Genomic DNA, 20137 nt, shown 5'->3' on the forward strand with positions numbered 1-20137 from the left:
ATGCCTAAGAAACAGTAGATTATAACTTTGATCAGTAGCACAGTCTGTTGATTTGGTATTTGAATTTAAACAATCAAAATATTTGGATTCTGGCTCACTTCATCACAATATGGACTTAGCATTAACATAAAAATAACTGTAGTTTCCAACACACATACCCTAGGAGATGCATGTGGAAAGATTAGGTGAAGGCTCTACCACACTAAATTCCAGACCATTGACTATCGCTACAGTATCAAAAAAAACCACAAAAAGCACTTCTTTAATTTTGTATCATTCTATATTTTCCATCTATTTCATATGAAAGAGCCGAAGTGCTCTTTCTGGTTTATAATCAATAAGTGATGATTTGATTGAACTGGAATAATAAAAATATTCCTAAAGGGCAACCAAATCTTCACAATAAGAGCAATGCTATTAAATGATTAGCTGGTCAGCAACAAATCCTACACATTCTTTTGAGGACCCCAGTAAAAACTCACATTTAGAAGAAACCACTTGATTCAGATCCTTGCCTGTCAAAATGTGTACATAAATCAGTATTGTAATTAAACTACTTACCTATATTCTAAAGACACCTAAAGAGTTTCTCAGGAAGAAAATAAATGTCTAAGATGGTACCCTCTGCAAGAACACTCTTCTCCTAGTTAGCACCAGTAGTAACCAGAAATCAGTGCTTTCCAGATGTTGCAACGCATGATGTACCTCAGGCAGGTTCCTGATCTGCCCCGACTTCAACAAACAATATAAAAATCTGAGTGTGCATCTTGTGGATGGTCATGAGATATAACCATGCTAAAGGGAACTGAAGAGGCACTAGTCTAATAAAAACAATCTCCACGTGAAATTATTCCAGCTGAATACTCTAATGACGTTAAGCCATGACCAGGAAAAGAAAATGTAGTCAAGAGAGGCAACTCTAGCCTCAATTCCTTATTAGCAGATAACCAAGAAATCAAAGGAGTACTGGGGGTACATTTGGGATCATTTTTCAGGGGATGAGTTTCAGAGGGGTTTCTGATTTTCTCTGGGAGCCCCAAGGGTATCATGGGAAATCACAGCCTCCACATTTTTAGAGCATAAAACCCCAGTAGAATTTTTAATAATGCAGGAACAGATAGGAGAATCTCAAATTAAAAAACAAAAAAAAACAAACAAGGAAACTATGGAACTGGGAGGAAATTTTTTAAAAAATCTTTTAGTAATTAAGAAATTCCCACAGGCCACATCTTCTGCTGGGGCTCTGAGCTATAAAAGCAGGAAATGAATTGGTACTACAAATATTTTGGGGAGTTCCCCAGAACCAGGGGCCCCTGCAGGCCCTCCCATAAGATGGTAGAGCACAGTACCTGGTCATGTATAGGATAACAAGGGATAGAGGCCAGAAGTGCTTGTCATGTAATCCAATACAGTAAATGAAATAAAAGAATTCCCAAGCTCTAGTTCTTTGCTTAGTCTGTTGATCTGTGCAGCCTGTCTGACCTAACATAGATCACAAAAGAGCCAGAGTTAGAATTTCAGGGGTGAAAATTATGCTACTAATACTTTATAAAGATATAAAGGTGCTAATTACTCAATTGAAGATGGAATTTTAGACATTTGTGCAATGGTATATAGAAGGCACGTTACTGAGGTGACAGAAGGTACTTACACATGCCCAAGCTCGTGGGCTATGGTAAAGGCAGCACTGAGTCCATTTTCTTCACTAATAGAGCAGCTCCGTAAAGGATCACACAGGGTACCTAATTCTGCTAAACCTGAAAAATTTCATGTTTGTATTTCAACAAAATGGGAAATGCCAGAATCATAAAGAAAGCACTAAAGCATTTATCGTTGGCATTACTACTTAGAAATGAATGCAGTTGACTGTTAATATTGCATGAACGTTTTGAAAGGTAAAGAAAAAAGAACAGAATGTTTTGTCTGTAGTTGAAATCTTTTCAGCAAATTCTTGGATTCTTTCACTGAAGAAAATAATCCAAAATATGGGACAGGCAAACAGTTTTTTAAAAAACAGAAAAATAAATTTAAAAATTTATTACAGGAAGAATGAAGTTTTAGGCCACGTTAGTGTGCGTAATAGGAAAGGTAATAAATGTTTAAATTGATAATAGCACTAATAAAGAAAATAGCACAGAACAATATAAATTATAAATTTTCTTTTATTTTTTAAAGTTTTGAAGCAGCATACAATTATTCAGTTACCATATGATAATTAAATGAGTAAAAATATGTTAAATGCTTAGAATAGTGCCTGAATTTAATATGTGTTAAATAAAACATGATAATAATATAATCACTGGAAGCACTTGATTTTGTAACCACTTCAGCAATGGGAAATGTATCACATGTCAAGATCTAGTCACTCATTTAAATAACAACGTGCAACTGTGCAACTCGAATTGCTGCTGAAAGAAGAAGACACCATGAACTGGCTGGACACCAAAGACAGCAATAGTTACAATTGATATAGTCTTTTAGTCTAGAAAAAGAAATTCAAAATAAATGTTCATTATAATAATCCTACTCCATCATCAACCAAGGTAGCATTTCATTTTACTTTTTAACATAATACAATGGTTTTTGCTATTGCTAGCCTTCAATATTTGCCTGCAAATTTATCTGCTCTCCTACAATGATTCCTTCCATTAAAAAAAGATTATCATATGTAAAATAACCAGTTTCTTACTGTAAAGTTTTACATTTAGAAATTTCTTAATATAAAATAAATACTTATATTAGCTACTGTGTTTTAGCTCCCTCTTCCTATGTATTCTTTTAGTCATAAATGTCAGAATAAACTGAACACATTTCTTTCATGAATATGCTGGCGTTCCCTTGCCTTCATTAGTATTTTCAATTTGCCTAGTGGCTCAATTCCAGTGTATTCATTTTCAGGGCTGTGTATTTGGAACACAATATTGACTCCATTACCACCTAAACTTTATGTTACATGCTTAAAGATAGATATATTCTAAACTGAACATTTTAGTCACATGACATATCTGTAAAAATATGCATTGCATATGATTAGAGACCATGATCAAATATCTCCATAGGCAAGACCAACAAAAATCAAAGTGAATGTATAGCCTTATGGTACCAAGCAGCCGGCTGAGGGTTTGTGCCTAGATTCACTCATGTTGATCAAGGGTTCTCTAAAACTGGGCAGAGATAGAATAAAGCAGCACAGGCCCAAATCTGACACAGATTCCCCATGTTTGGAAGTGTAAGAAGCTACACAGAGTCACCAATCCATCATGTTAAAGAATAAAAACCATTTTTTAACATACTTTGTAAAACATGCTCAGAGACTAAGGCAACAGTACCTGCAAAAGGATAAATGAGCAGGAAACCTAGTAATTATTACCAACATCTTGTATTTGTCATTAAGAACTATCCTTAGGGTGTGTTCAATTGAGGAGGTAAGAATAAAGGAGCAGCAGCTACTCAGGGGAGGATTTTGGGGGGCAATGGGAGAAGTATAAGAAAGCAAATCCAACTCCAAGAAAATATTGAATTCTCTCCTATGCCATGTTCTGCAAGTTCCCAAATAAAGGCACTTTTTGGACTCAGAACCCATTGCCTAAAATCCTGGCTGAGTCCCTGGGTGGAGAAAGACCCTGTAAAACATCCGTGTGGCTGATAGGGACTTGGTGCTCCAGCCTGGGGTCAGGGCTGAGCCCCTGATGTGGGAGAGCCGAGTTCAGGACATTGGACCACCAGAGACCTCCTGGCCCCATGTAATAACAATCAGTAAGAGCTGTCCCAGAGATCTCTGTCTCAATGCTAAGACCCAGCTCCACCCAACAGCCAGCAAGCTCCAGTGATGGAGGCCCCATGCCAATCAACTAGCAAGACAGGAACACAACCCCACCCATTAGCAAAGAGGCTGCCTAAAATCATACTAAGTTCACAGACACTCCAAAACACACCACCAGATGTGGGCCTGCCCACCAGAAAGAAAACATCCAGCCCCAGCCACCAGAACACAGGCACCAGTCCTCTCCACCAAGCCTACACAAGCCACTGAACCAACCTCACCCACTGGGGGCAGATACAAAAAACAACAGGAACTACAAACCTGTAGCCTGGAAAAAGGAGACCCCAAACACAGTATGTTAAACAAAATGAGAAGACAGAGAAATATGCAGCAGATGAAGGAGCAAGGAAAAAACCCACTAGACCAAACAAATGAAGAGGAAATAAGCAGTCTACCTGAAAAAGAATTCAGAGTAATGATAGTAAAGATAATCCAAATACTTGGAAATAGAATGGAGAAAATACAAGAAACATTTAACAAGGACCTAGATGAACTAAAGAGCAAACAAACAATGATGAACAACACAATAAATGAAATTAAAAATTCTCTAGAAGGAATCAATAGCAGAATAACTGAGGCAGAAGAACGGATAAGTGACCTGGAAGATAAAATAGTGGAAATAACTACCACAGAGCAGAATAAAGAAAAAAGAATGAAAAGAATCGAGGACAGTCTCAGAGACCTCTGGGACAATAGTAAATGCACCAACATTCGAATTACAGGGGTCCCAGAAGAAGAAGAGAAAAAGAAAGGGTCTGAGAATATTTTTGAAGAGCTTATAGTTGAAAACTTCCCTAACATGGGAAAGGAAATAGTCAATCAAGTCCTGGAAGCACAGGGAGTCCCATACAGGATAAATCCAAGGAGAAACATGCCAAGACACATATTAATCAAACTATCAAAAATTAAATACAAAGAAAAAATATTAAAAGCAGCAAGGGAAAAGCAACTAATAACATACAAGGGAATCCCCATAAGGTTAAGAGCTGATCTTTCAGCAGAAACTCTGCAAACCAGAAGGGAGTAGCAGGACATATTTAAAGTGATGAAAGGGAAAAACCTACAACCAAGATTACTCTACCCAGAAAGGATCTTATTCAGATTCGATGGAGAAATTAAAACCTTTAGAGACAAGCAAAAGTGAAGAGAATTCAGCACCATGAAATCAGCTTTACAACAAATGCTAAAGGAACTTCTCTAGGCAGGAAACACAAGAGAAGGAAAATATCTACAAAAACAAACCCAAAACATTTAAGAAAATGGTAATATGAAAGTACATATTAATAATTACCTTAAATGTAAATGGATTAAATGCTCCAAACAAAGACACAGACTGGCTGAATGGATACAAAAAAAAGACCCATATACATGCTGTCTACAAGAGACCCACTTCAGACCTAGGGACACATATAGACTGAAAGTGAGGGGATGGAAAAATATATTCCATGTAAATTGAAATCAAAAGATAGCTGGAGTAGCAATTCTTATATCAGACAAAGTAGACTTAAAAGTAAAGACTATAGCAAGAGACAAAGAAGGACACTACATAATGATAAATGGATCAATCCAAGAGAAGACATAACAATTGTAAACATTTATGCACCCAACATAGGAGCACCTCAATACATAAGGCAAATGCTAACAGCCATAAAAGGGGAAATTGACAGTAACACAATAATAGTAGGGGACTTTAACATCCCACTTTCACCAAAGGACAGATCATCCAAAAGGAAAATAAATAAGGAAACACAAGCTTTAAATGATACATTAAACAAGATGGGCTTAACTGATATTTATAGGACATTCCATCCAAAAACAACAGAATACACTTTCTAGTCAAATGCTGATGGAACATTCTCCAGGATAGATCATATCTTGGGTCTAATAAACCCTTGATAAATTTAAGAAAACTGAAATCGTACGAACTACCTTTTCCAACCACAATGCTATGAGACTAGATATCAATTACAGGAAAAAAACTGTAAAAAATACAAACACATGGAGGCTAAATGATATGCTATTAAACAACCAACAGATCACTGAAGAAATCAAAGAGGAAATCAAAAAATACCTAGAAACAAATGACAATGAAAACACGATGACCCAAAACCTATAGGATGCAGCAAAAGCAGTTCTAAGAGGGAAGTTTATAGAAATACAATCCTACCTTAAGAAACAGGAAACTATGAGACACTGATGAAAGAAATTAAACATGATACAAACAGATGGAAAGATATACCATGTTCTTGGATTGGAAGAATCAACATTGTGAAAATGACTACAATACCCATAGCAATATACAGATTCCACGCAATCCCTATCAAACTACCAATGGCATTTTTCACAGGGCTAGAACAAAAAATTTCACAATTTGTATGGAAACACAAAAGACTGCGAATAGCCAAAGCAATCTTGAGACAGAAAAACAGAGCGGGAGGAATCTGGCTCCCTGACTTCAGACTATACTACAAAGCGACAGTAATCAAGACAGTATGGTACCAGCACAAAAACAGAAATATAGATCAATGGAACAGGACAGAAAGCCCAGAGAAAACCCACACACATATGGTCACCTTATCTTTGATAAAGGAGGCAAGAATATACAGTGGAGAAAGGACAGCCTCTTCAATAAGTGGTGCTGGGAAAAATGGACAGCTACATGTAAAAGAATGAAATTAGAACACTCCCTAATGCCATATACAAAAATAAACTCAAAATGGATTAAAGACCTAAATGTAAGGCCAGACACCATCAAACTCTTAGAGGAAACATAGGCAGAATAATCTATGACACAAATCATAGCAAGATCCTTTTTGACCCACCTCCTAGAGAAATGGAAATAAAAACAAAAATAAACAAATGGGACCTAATGAAACTTAAAAGTTTTGCATAGCAAAGGAAACCATAAAAAAGACCAAAAGACAAATCTCAGAATGGGAGAAAATATTTGGAAATGAAGCAACTGACAAAGGAGTAATCTCTAAAATATACAAGCAGCTCATGCAGCTCAAAATCAAAAAAGCTAACAGCCCAATCCAATATGGGCAGAAGACCTAAATATATGTTTCTCCAGAGAAGATATACAGATTGCCAACAAACACATGAAAAGATGCTCCACATCACTAATCATTAGGGAAATGCAAATCAAAACTACAATGAGGTATCACCTCACTCCGGTCAGAATGGCCATTATCAAAATCTCTACAAACAATAAATACTGGAGAGGGTGTAGAGAAAAGGCAACCCTCTTGTACTGTTGGTGGGAATGTAAATTGATACAGCCACTAATGGAGAACACTATGGAGGTTCCTTACAAAACTAAAAATAGAATTACCATATGACCCACCAATCCCACTACTGGGCATATACCCTGAGGAGACCATAATTCAAAAAGAGACATGTATCCCAAAGTTCACTGCAGCAGTATCTACAATAGCCAGGACATGGAAGCAACCTGAGTGTCCATCAACAGATGAATTGATAAAGAAGATGTGGCACATATACACAATAGAATATTAGCCATAAAAGAAATGAAGTGGATGGCCACAGAGTCTGTCATACAGAGTGAAGTAAGTCAGAAAGAGAAAAACAAATACCATATGCTAACACATATATATGGAATCTAAAAAAAAAAAAAATGGTTCTGATGTACCTAGAGGCAGGACAGGAATAAAGATGCAGACAGACATAGAGAATGGACTTGAGGACACAGGGAGGGGAAAGGGTAAGCTGGGATGAAGTGAGAGAGTAGTATTGACATATATACACTACTAAATGTAAAATAGATAGCTAGTGGGAAGCAGCTGCATTGCACAGGGAGATCAGCTCGATGTTTTGTGACCACCTGGTGGGGTGGGATAGGGAGGGTGGGAGGGAGATGCAAGAGGGAGGGGAAATGAGGATATATGTATACATATAGCTGATTCACTTTGTTATACAGCAGAAAGTAACACAACATTGTGAAGAAATTATATTACAATAAAGATGTTAAAAAAAACTATTCTTAGCTTGTTATTTTTTTCCACATATTTTAGATGGGAAAAAAATACTAAATCTTGTATTAATACACACTATGTAGCCTTGGGCAAATTATCCTCATTTATAAAATTGAAATTATAGGTCTTACTTCATAGGTTTGTTGTGAAGACTGAATAAGTCCAATCATGTTAACCTTAATATAGTGTATGATACATAGTAGGCACTCAAATATATCAGCTATCATTATCATCACCATTACTCTTGACTTAAAGGATAATAGGAATACTTTTATTTTCACATTCTATGTTTCTAGATATCACTATGATTTATATGCACAGGAGTGGCTGAAAACTGCAAAAAAAAGAATGGGGACCACACCACCCACTTCTACATGAATAGCCCAGAATGTCTAACATTAAATCATTAAAAAATAGTAAGATATGGCTGACATATTCATACTTAACTTTTAGTATAAAGATGTGACAACTAGGCATAGATAATATAAGAAATATAACATATTCAATGGATTCTTCTTAGATGATTGACTCATAAAATATGTCTACAAAGTCAGAGAATAGTTTGCAAGGAGAAGAGAATGGGGTCTGTTGTAAAAATTAGAGTAGCAGGTGTCTGTTTCCACATCTGTGGAAGATTAGAGTTTCTAGACAGTCCTCCTACCACAAAGAAACAAGTCCAGTATTAAAAAGTATTTTTTTAATGAATACTGACCTCACAGTGTACAAGAACTATCAAATCCCCACACCTCCAAAACCTAACATATATTCTCTCCCTGCCCATCTCATACCTATGCACGCATGCATACATACATATAAACATTTATACCATGGGCTAAATTCTAATTGGTAAGCAATGAATAGTAGGGATAGGAATTACTCTGAGGGATAATACTGATAAAAGCAATATGATCCAGAGCTTGCTATAGGAAGTTTCAAGGTACAGGATCTGGTTCTGAATTCTCTGCCTTAAGTCAGGGACCTTGGTTAGTAACACCCTTTGGATTACAGCAAAAACAACTGAAAACGCTCTCTAGAGGAAAGCACACACTTTTTAAGTGGTCCACCACTAACCTTATGGATTAATATTAAGTAAATATGAGCTTATGATCAGAGATCACCAAACATACAAAACAACAAGTCAGCATAAGAGAAAGTTAGCAGAAACCACATATTTGGCTATCAAATGTTTAGGATATGGGAATTGTCAAAGATGGTATATAAAATTACTCCAAATAAATGTGTCAGTAAACATGAAAGGCAATTACAAATATAAGCAAATATAAAAAGAATGTAAACAAAATGAACACACAGATTTTGAGTAAGAACTAACTAGGATATTTTAAATTGAAAAACTTATGTTGAACTGGAAAATTCAGAGGACAGGTGAAGTATCAGATTAGATGCTGCCAAAGAGAAAAATAATAAAATGCATGTTAGAGATGTTTGAATAAAGCATGAAGACAAAAAGAAATAAAAGCATGGAAAATAATTATAATAAATGTACATGGACTAACGTTGGTAGTTAAACAGACATTATTATGGATGTTATTTTTTAAATCCAATTATATGTTGTTTCCAATAAAAACACCTGAAGTAACAGGACATTGGAAAATTGAAGGAAAAGATATCTAGCAAATACTAAAGAAGAAAAAGTTGGGTGCATAAATATTTACAATTGTTATATCTTCTTCTTGGATTGATCCCTTGATCATTATGTAGTGTCCTTCTTTGTCTCTTGTACTAGACTTTATTTTAAAGTCTATTTTGTCTGATATGAGAATTGCTACTTCAGCTTTCTATTGATTTCCATTTGCATGGAATATCTTTTTCCATCCCCTCACTTTCAGTCTGTATGTGTCCCTAAGTATGAAGTGGGTCTCTTGTAGACAGCATATATATGGGTCTTGTTTTTATATCCATTCAGCCAGTCTATGCCTTTTGGTTGAAGCATTTAATCCATTTACATTTAAGGTAATTATTGATATGTATGTTCCTATTCCCATATTCTTAATTGTTTTGGGTTTGTTATTGTAGGCCTTTTCCTTCTCTTGTGTTTCTTGCCTAGAGAAGTTCCTTTAGCATTTGTTGTAAAGCTGGTTTGGTGGTGCTGAACTCTCTCAGCTTTTGCTTGTCTGTAAAGGTTTTAATTTCTCCATCAAATCAGGAGCACCTCAATACATAAGGCAAATACTAACAGCCATAAGAGGGAAAATCGACAGTAACACATTCATAGTAGGGGACTTTAACACTCCACTTTCACCAAAGGACAGATCATCCAAAATGAAAATCAATAAGGAAACACAAGCTTTAAATGATACATTAAACAAGATGGACTTAATTGATATTTATAGGACACTCCATCCAAAAACAACAGAAGACACATTTTTCTCAAGTGCTCATGGAACATTCTCCAGGATAGATCACATCTTGGGTCACAAACCAAGCCTTGGTAAATTTAAGAAAACTGAAATTGTATCAAGTATCTTTTCTGACCACGCTATGAGACTAGATAGCAATTACAGGAAAAGACCTGTAAAAAATACAAACACATCGAGGCAAAACAATACACTACTTAATAACGAAGTGATCACTGAAGAAATCAAAGAGGAAATTTAAAAATACCTAGAAACAAATGACAATGGAGACACGACGACCCAAAACCTATGGGATGCAGCAAAAGCAGTTCTAAGGGGGAAGTTTATAGCAATACAACCCTACCTTAAGAAACAGGAAACATCTCGAAAAAACAATCTAAACTTCCACCTAAAGCAATTAGAGAAAGAAGAACAAGAAAACCCCAAAGTTAGCAGAAGGAAAGAAATCATAAATATCAGAACAGAAATAAATGAAAAAGAAATGAAGGAAACAATAGCAAAGATCAATAAAACTAAAAGCTGGTTCTTTGAGAAGATAAACAAAATTGATAAACATTAGCCAGACTCATCAAGAAAAAAAGGGAGAAGACTCAAATCAATAGAATTAGAAATGAAAAAGGAGAAGTAAAACTGACATTGCAGAAATACAAAAGATCATGAGAGATCACTGCAAGCAACTCTATGTCAATAACATGGACAACCTGGAAGAAAGGGACAAATTCTTAGAAAAGCACAACCTTCTGAGACTGAACCAGGAAGAAATATAAAATATGAACAGGCCAATCACAAGCACTGAAATTGAAATTGTGATTAAAAATATTCCAACAAACAAAAGCCCAGGACCAGATGACTTCACAGGTGAATTCTATCAAACATTTAGAGAAGAGCTAACACCTATCCTTCTCAAACTCTTCCAAAACATAGCAGAGGGAGGAACACTCCCAAACTCATTCTATGAGGCCACCATCACTCTGATATCAAAACCAGACAAGGATGTCACAAAGAAAGAAAACTACAGGCCAATATCACTGATGAACATAGATGCAAAAATCCGCAACAAAATACTAGCAAACAGAATCCAACAGCACATTAAAAGGATCATACACCATGATCAAGTGGGGTTTATTCCAGGAATGCAAGGATTCTTCAATATACACAAATCAATCACTGTGATACACCATATTAAGTAATTGAAGGAGAAAAACCATATGATCATCTCAATAGATGCAGAAAAAGCTTTTGACAAAATTCAACACCCATTTATGATAAAAACCCTGCAGAAAATAGGTATAGAGGGAACTTCCCTCAACATAATAAAGGCCATAAATGACAAACCCACAGCCAACATCATCCTCAATGGTGAAAAACTGAAAGCATTTCCACTAAGATAGGAACAAGACAAGGTTGCCCACTCTCACCACTCTTATTCAACATAGTTTTGGAAGTTTTAGCCACAGCAATCAGAGAAGAAAAGGAAATAAAAGGAATCCAAATTGGAAAAGAAGAAGTAAAGCTGTCACTGTTTGCAGATGACATGATACTATACATAGAGAATCCTAAAGATGCTACCAGAAAACTACTAGAGCTAATCAATGAATTTGGTAAAGTAGCAGGATACAAAATTAATGCACAGAAATCTCTTGCATTCCTATACACTAATGATGAGAAATCTGAAAGTGAAATTAAGAAAACACTCCCATTTACCACTGCAACAAAAAGAATAAAATATCTAGGAATAAACCTACCTAAGTAGACAAAAGACCTGTATGCAGAAAATTATAAGACACTGATGAAAGAAATTAAAGATGATACAAATAGATGGAGAGATATATCATGTTCTTGGATTGGAAGAATCAATATTGTGAAAATGACTATACTACCGAAAGCAATCTACAGATTCAGTGCAATCCCTATCAAATTACCAATGGCAATTTTTATAGAACTAGAACAAAAAATCTTAAAATTTGTATGGAGACACAAAAGACCCTGAATAGCCAAAGCAGTCTTGAGGGAAAAAAACAGAGTTGGCGGAATCAGACTACCTGACTTCGGACTATACTACAAAGCTATAGTAATCAAGACAATATGGTACTGGCACAAAAACAGAAAGATAGATCAATGGAATTGGACAGAAAGCCCAGAGATAAACCCACGCACATATGGTCACCTTATCTTTGATAAAGGAGGCAGGAATATACAGTGGAGAAAGGACAGCCTCTTCAATAAGTGGTGCTGGGAAAACTGGACAGGTACATGTAGAAGTATGAGATTAGAACACTCCCTAACACCATACACAAAAATAAGCTCAAAATGGATTAAAGACCTAAATGTAAGGCCAGAAACTATCAAACTCTTAGAGGAAAACATAGGCAGAACACTCTATGACATAAATCACAGCAAGATCCGTTTTGACCCACCTCCTAGAGAAATGGCAATAAAAACAAAAATAAACAAATGGGACCTAACGAAACTTCAAAGCTTTTGCACAGCAAAGGAAACCATAAACAAGACCAAAAGACAACCCTCAGAATGGGAGAAAATATTTGCAAATGAAACAACTGACACAAAGGATTAATCTCCAAAACATACAAGCAGCTCATGCAGCTCAATAACAAAAAAAAACAACCCAATCCAAAAATGGGCAGAAGACCTAAATAGACATTTCTCCAGAGAAGATATACAGATTGCCAACAAACACATGAAAGAATGCTCAACATCATTAATCATTAGAGAAATGCAAATCAAAACTACAATGAGATATCATCTCACACCGGTCAGAATGGCCATCATCAAAAAATCTAGAAACAATAATTGCTGGAGAGGGTGTGCACTGTTGGTGGGAATGTGAATTGGTACAGCCACTATGGAGAACAGTATGCAGGTTCCTTAAAAAACTACAAATAGAACTACCATATGACCCAGCAATCCCACTACTGGGCATATACCCTGAGAAAAGCATAATTCAAAAAGAGTCATGTACCAAAATGTTCATTGCAGCTCTATTTATAATAGCCAGGAGATGGAAGCGACCTAAGTGTCCATCATTGGATGTATGGATAAAGAAGATGTGGCACATATATACAATGGAATATTACTCAGCCATAAAAGAAATGAAATTAAGTTATTTGTAGTGAGGTGGATCGACCTAGAGTCTGTCATACAGAGTGAAGTAAGTCAGAAAGAGAAGAGAAAGACAAATACCGTATGCTAACACATATATATGGAATCTAAGAAAAAAAAATGTCATGAAGAACCTAGGGGTAAGACGGGAATAAAGACACAGTCCTACTAGAGAATGGACTTGAGGATATGGGGAGGGGGAAGGGTAAGCTGTGATAAAGTGAGAGAGTGGCATGGACATATATACATTACCAAACGTAAAATAGATAGCTAGTGGGAAGCAGCCGCATAGCACAGGGAGATCAGCTCGGTGCTATGTGACCACCTAGAGTGGTGGGATAGGGAGGGTGGGAGGAAGATGTAAGAGGGAGGACATATGGGAACATATGTATATGTATAACTGATTCACTTTGTTATAAAGCAGAAACTAACACACCATTGTAAAGCAATAATACTCCAATAAAGATGTGAAAAAAAAAAAAAAGACTTCAGAGACCTAAAAAAAAAGAAAAAGTTTGGCTACTATAGTATTGCCAGACACAGCACTTTAAACATAAAGCTATACTGACTTTATTTTCTTTCAAAAGCATTATTAGAGATTAAAAAAAAGTCACTGCACAATTGTAAAAGGTTCAATTCAAACTTACATATGCCTAATAAGTTAGCCTGAAAATAGATGAAACAAAAAATTTGAATACTGTAATTGTAAAAATTATAATGTAAAATTGAAAAGGGATAGAGTGACAGAGATACATTCATGTTTCAAGTAAGTGACCTAGTAAGCAAAAAATTAGTAAATATACAGTTGATTTGAATAAGATAATCGGCAAGTTTGATTTAACAGGCATATAGAAACCTGTATACCATAGTTAAAGAATGTACATTCTGTTTAAACATACCTGAAACATTTTTTTTAACTGACCACATAATAGACCATACAGGTAATACCAAAAGATTTCAAAGAATGGGTATTGTATAGATCATGTTCTCCAACTACAGTGAAATTAAATTAGAATTTAATAAACAAAAAACAGTAAGTTTGAATATATTCATAAAATTTTAAATGCATTTCTAAATTATAAGTCAAAAAAGAAATCATGATGAATTTATACATACTTAGAATTTAGAATTTTAAATGACATGATAAATACCTATCAAAATTTGTGAGACACAATAAAATGATACCTTGAAGTAAGTCAATAGTCTTAAACAATAAAATTAGAAAAGAAAAAATCCTGGATGTTATTGAGCTAACAGTCAGTTTACATTATAAATAGAACAGCATGAGTAAATTGGAAAGAAAAGGAGAGAGAGAGCAGAAATTAATGAAATAAAAATGAGATTGAAAGCAAAGAGTTGATCCTTTAAAAAGACAAATGCAATAGACAATATTCCAGTGAAATTGGGCCATTATAAAGAAGTGTAAATAGATAATATCAGAAATAAAACAAGGCAGAAGTATAGCTATTGACAGAACTTAAAAGAAAGTGCTATGAGAATAATTTAAGCTAATTAATTTTACTACTACTAAAAGAAATGGTCAGATATCTAGAAAAACACACTTTTTAAAATACCTTCAAAAAGATTTTTTTAAAAGTCTGATTACCGTTGGAAAAATCAAATAGTTAAATATCTTTCCACAAAGGAAAGATGAAACCCAGATGGTTTTCTAGGTGGGATCTCTCATGCTTTCAAGATATAGATCATTCCAACATTATATAAAATCTTCCAGAGAATGGGAAAAGAAATAATACACTTCCAACAAATTCTGTATGGTGAATAAAACCTTGGTATCAAAATTAGACAAATATAATCAAAGGAAGATCATTTCACTCCTGAAAATATATGCATGGAATGGAATCTAGTAGTGTGTTTAAAAAAAAAGAAAAACCTTGATCAAGTTTGGTTTAGTGTTACAAAACTCATAAAAGGAATTCACAGGATTAAATTAATTGTATGATTTCAATATCTGCAAAATTTTTTAATAAAAAAGCATACATTTTTTAAGTCTCAGAAAACTATGATGATAAGTTTATCTGCCAAGAACCTATGTCAAATATTATTCCTTTCAAAATCCAGGATAAAAGGCTACCATCATCATTTCTATTCAACATTCGACAAGGTTTTTGCCTTGCTTTAAGACAAAAGAAAGAAAAAGAGAAAAACGAGAGAAAGTTATAAGGATTGAAGAAGAGGGGGAATAATAGCCATAATTCACAAGTGATATAAATATCCACAGGTAAATTATAAGGATTAGTTAGAGTAATGAATCAGGTGGCTAGATTTAAAATCAATAATCCAAATAATCTAATGCATTTCTCCCAATCAACATCATAGACCATACACTAATAAAAGAGGTAAATGAAAGTTGTGCATGACCAGCTTTGAAAGAAAATATTATATACTAGTGAAAGAAATTTTTAAAAGACCTTCATAAATAGACAGATAATTGTTTTATAATTACTTGACATGCTTGTCTAAAATTTTTATGGAAGAGTAAAGGTCCAAGAATAGCCAAAATACTCTTGAAGAAAATTAGATGGAGTTATATATCCTATGAATTATGATGATTTATTATATAGCTATAAAATTTGAACTAATGTGAAATTGGCACATGGACTAAATAAAAAGTATTGATTAATGAAACAGCGGGATGATTTGCACATACCAGTGCAAACAGAAACTTTATATACGGCATTGCAGATTCTAATGAAAGAAGGTAAACTAGTCAATGTGTGATCTGAGGAAACTGGACATTCACAGAGAAAAGGAACTTACAAAACTAGATCCCTATGTGATACCACATCAAAAAAATTATGCCAAATGGTTTAGAGATTTAAATGTGAAAAGACAAATTTTTAAATATTTACAAGGAAACAGGATAATACACTCAGACTTTTGAGCTACAGAAGGCTCAGAAGGCTGTAATTTCTTTAATAAGATACAAAATTGCTAAACCTAAAGTTATAAATTCAGCTACAGCATACATTTTCACACACACAAAACAATTAACACTAAGGAACAAATTATTAACAGATATTTACAATACATATAAACCAAAAAGGGTTTGGTATCAAGAAGTTATAAAGAACATTAAAAGGCAGTAAGAAAATGAAAAATACCACAGCAGAAAAATAAGGCAATGTTTTCTTCATTTCTTTCATTCCTCTCCAAAAAGGAAATATAAATGACCAGTAAATGTATAAAAAGACGTCCAAACTCATTAGTGACCAGGGAACTGAAAATTATTGCTATAATGAAATATATTAAATTTAGATTGGCAAAAATGAGAAATTTGAAGATCCTGGTATTAATAGTGACATAATCAAAACCAATGCTTATACACTATTGATTAAAGGTATAAATTGGTACCACTTTAGAAAATAATTTGGTATTTCTTATAAAGTTAAACATAAGCACATTTAGTGGCATGCAATTCTAACCATAGGAATATACCTTAGCTCTTATAATAAAGTTCATAATAGAAAACAGCTGGAATCAGCCCAAATATTCACTGACAGGATATAGATATGTGAACTGTGGATGAAATATTGTACAGCAGTGAAAATGCACGAACTAAAGCTCAAAAATAAGCATAATCAAGCAATTTCTTTTAGGAATATATACATATACAATAAAACTATTTTTCAAAAGATGGAAGGAACTGCCACATACAAAATTCATGCTATTGGTTACCTCTTGGGGAAGTGCAAGGGAGAGAATAAGGACTTAGCACAGGCCATAGAACAGTACCGATAAATTTCTAATTCTTAAATCTGGTGGTGGATTCATGACTACTCTTTTTTTTTTTTGCTTTAAATTTGCATATAAGTTTTTATGTACTATTTTGTATGGATCAAATATTACACAATAAAACACTTTAAAATGCCAAGCTCTGCATAGCACTTGATATTTAGAAATTAATTGGTACATAAATATTAGCTCTTATTATTCTTTAAAACTTAGAGCAGAATCAAATAATAGTGACACTAACCATTATTAATAATCAAAATGATTGTGTAAATTAAAAGGAAGATAATCGAAACATCATTTTAAATAATTCAGTAAACAATTATACAAGCTATATTTTATTTACCAAATAACTTACCTAATGTGTCACATTTCTCTCTAGCTCCACAAATGTCTTCCCTTAAAACAAAAGATTTTGAAGCATTTTCAGAAAATATTTTTGCAACATGTCAAAACAAAGATAAAGAAGCTTTAACTATGACATGACTATTACCCTAAACCTAGAGTAATACACCATTTTTGCATATCAATAAGCAATAGGTGCTATATAAAAGTGATTGCTGTGAACAGCTGAAGTTTAACCAAGTTCAATGAAAAGCTTTCTAAGTGTATTTTTCTCCTCTCTGCCTTTACTTATGCAGTAGTATATGTAATATACTCTTGATGTTTCAATGCCTTTATGAACTTCAGCTATTATTCTCAGCTGCAAAATAATGATGTTCTCAGATGTTACCAAGTTGCTTAAATTTTTTCCTTCTTAAATTATTTAGTCCTTAAACATTCATTATGACAGTTCTCTAGTCTCCTTCCTCATGGTCTCCTCTTACAGCCCTTTTCCTCCCTCCCATCATTAATCTGTTATCTTCAGTCTTTGCTGCTTGGCCTCTAACTATAACCCAGGGCAGTACCATGGATTGGTAATAGAATACTCTGTATAAATTTGAGTCAATTCTGTTTTAGTTTAGAAAAGAAATAAAGCACATGGACAATCCGTCAGCTGTTTTACATGGACTAAAGGTTTTCATTTCAGGGTTCTAGAAAGCCAAAATTTCTCTGAGTCTGACCCTCAAGTAAAAGATTTTTCCCCCTTGGCCAAGCAACCAACCGAAACAAACAACAAACTCAGGATCTAAATATTCTGGTAGCATGACCATTGCTGAAACAAAGATGTGAATTAACAATGTATAGTGGTACATGTAAAATGGATACTCATTTTATAATAGCAGCAGCTGCATATAAATAAATAGGTTTGAGAAAAACCCTAGCAAAAGCAGCCCGGTAATTAAGTCATGCGTTGAGCATCAAAACAAGGAGCAGATAGATATTTTTAAGTATAGGGCATCCAAAATAAATTCAAAGGCTTTCTTTTACAAGCGATTTAAAGGTCAAGTTAGGGAAGAAACAAAACATGTTCTCAGTTCCATAACTATATTAATTTCCAAGTAATTTTCCTAATTCTTACTCTGTCACTAATATAATAAGGAAATTATCTTGTTTATGTCAAACTATTACTTAGCAACCTAACGTTGTTAATTTCCTAAGGAATCAGGCCAGTGTTCTGGTCTGAAAAAAACAGAATGCTTTCATTCAATGGTATCTTTTGTAATACAAGTTCTCACAGAACGTTTCTATGTATTATCGATAAAGAATTATCGTAAGAAGAAGTACTGGTGATCACGCAGGAGATAAAGGATAAACAATTTCATTGCAAGCGTTATTTCTAGAACTGTACCTAGTGATAAGAACAGCAGTATCATGGTGGGATGGGTGGGCATCATCTAGAACATTCTGAGTTTGCTGCCATAAACAGAAGTTGCGTAACGTGGTAGCCGCATTAAAACTGATGACTGGTCCTTCCTACACACAAAAAATCAGCAATTTAACATTACGTCAAAACATTCATGGCCTTTTTCCTTCCAAGCCTGTCAATGTTTATGCAATTCATTAAATAGCATTTTCACAGGCAAAGGAAGAAGTGGTATCATCTCTCCCTCATATCTAAAACATATTTCAGCAATACTTAAAACACTGTGATCAAAACACAAAAATTAGACCTTCCAAAATTTGGGATTGAAAAGCTAACTTCTGAAAATTACTATATTTTAAATCTTTCAACAGTAGGATTATAAAAGTGAATACCTCAATGTTTTCAACCTTAAATTTTTAAATTGTTTATTAATTTTTGTTACTTCCTCTGTTGTCATTCCATTTTGTTTCCATCACGACAGAAAAAGTTAACCCCACTCCTTTTCAAATCAAGTTTTGTAATATACATTTTTAAAATATCTCATTTCTAATAAGAGTTTTAATGATCTCTCTATATATTCCCGCTAAGAGCCTACTACAGCTAGGATTACTACTTTTAGAACTGTTTCTTACCTGTTCATCATGAATTATAACTAATTTTACAATTACTATATTTATAAGATTTCCAATACTTGAGTCCTTGTAGATCGCTGCAACCTGCAAGGAAAAAAATATAAGATTAGATGCCTAAAATGAACACCTTTTCTCAAAAAGTAAATTGAAACCAGTCTGAGCCAGAGCATCAATTCTCCAATTTAGCTGCACACTGGAATCTCCTAGGGAGCTTTTCACAAATCCCTAAGCTCACGCCACATCCCTTATCAATTAAATCAGAATCTTAAGGGTTGCGACCCAGGCATCAGCATCTTTTAAAATTCCCTGGCTTTTTAATGATTCCAATGTGAAGCCAAGTTTGAGAAACAGTATCTTAAATCTTGCTACTGAGATTCACTCATTGATCAGCAGCATTTGTATCACCTAGAGCTGATTAGAAATAAGGAATCTCAGGCCCCACCCTGGACAGGTGAGTCAGAATCTATATTTTAACAAGATCCTCAAGTGATCTGAACACGCATTAGAGCTTGGAAAATACTGTTCTAGATGATTCAGCAAAAAATTCACTACATTCTGTGTCACAATCCACAATTTATGTGTCCACAATACACCATAAAAATAAATATAGGGGGCTTCCCTGGTGGCGCAGTGGTTGAGAGTCCGCCTGCCGATGCAGGGGACACGGGTTCGTGTCCCGGTCTGGGAAGATCCCA

The 20137-nt window shown here is 34.5% G+C and overlaps 1 protein-coding gene across 8 annotated transcripts in view; it reads right to left on the reverse strand.

Annotated features, from left to right (window-relative positions):
• The window catches only part of ADAMTS20 (ADAM metallopeptidase with thrombospondin type 1 motif 20), a 195600-nt gene that overhangs the window by 109061 nt on the left and 66402 nt on the right, over positions 1-20137 (reverse strand). For 7 of the 8 annotated variants that reach the window (XR_014297386.1, XR_014297387.1, XM_082664945.1 and 4 more), the window contains exons 5-8: positions 19443-19526; positions 18796-18920; positions 17422-17462; positions 1652-1757 (exon numbers count right to left, since the gene is read on the reverse strand). Coding sequence is in view for 6 of the 8 variants with exons in the window: in XM_082664945.1 (XP_082521071.1) it covers positions 1652-1757; positions 17422-17462; positions 18796-18920; positions 19443-19526 (356 nt within the window). In the remaining 2 variants the exon portion in view is untranslated. Of the gene's footprint in view, positions 1-1349; positions 1483-1651; positions 1758-17421; positions 17463-18795; positions 18921-19442; positions 19527-20137 lie in introns of those variants that run through there. The other variant, XM_082664947.1, reaches the window with a different exon arrangement.

This window comes from Grampus griseus (assembly GCF_964374135.1).
Source record: "Grampus griseus genome assembly, chromosome: 11".
Lineage (NCBI taxonomy): Eukaryota > Metazoa > Chordata > Mammalia > Artiodactyla > Delphinidae > Grampus > Grampus griseus.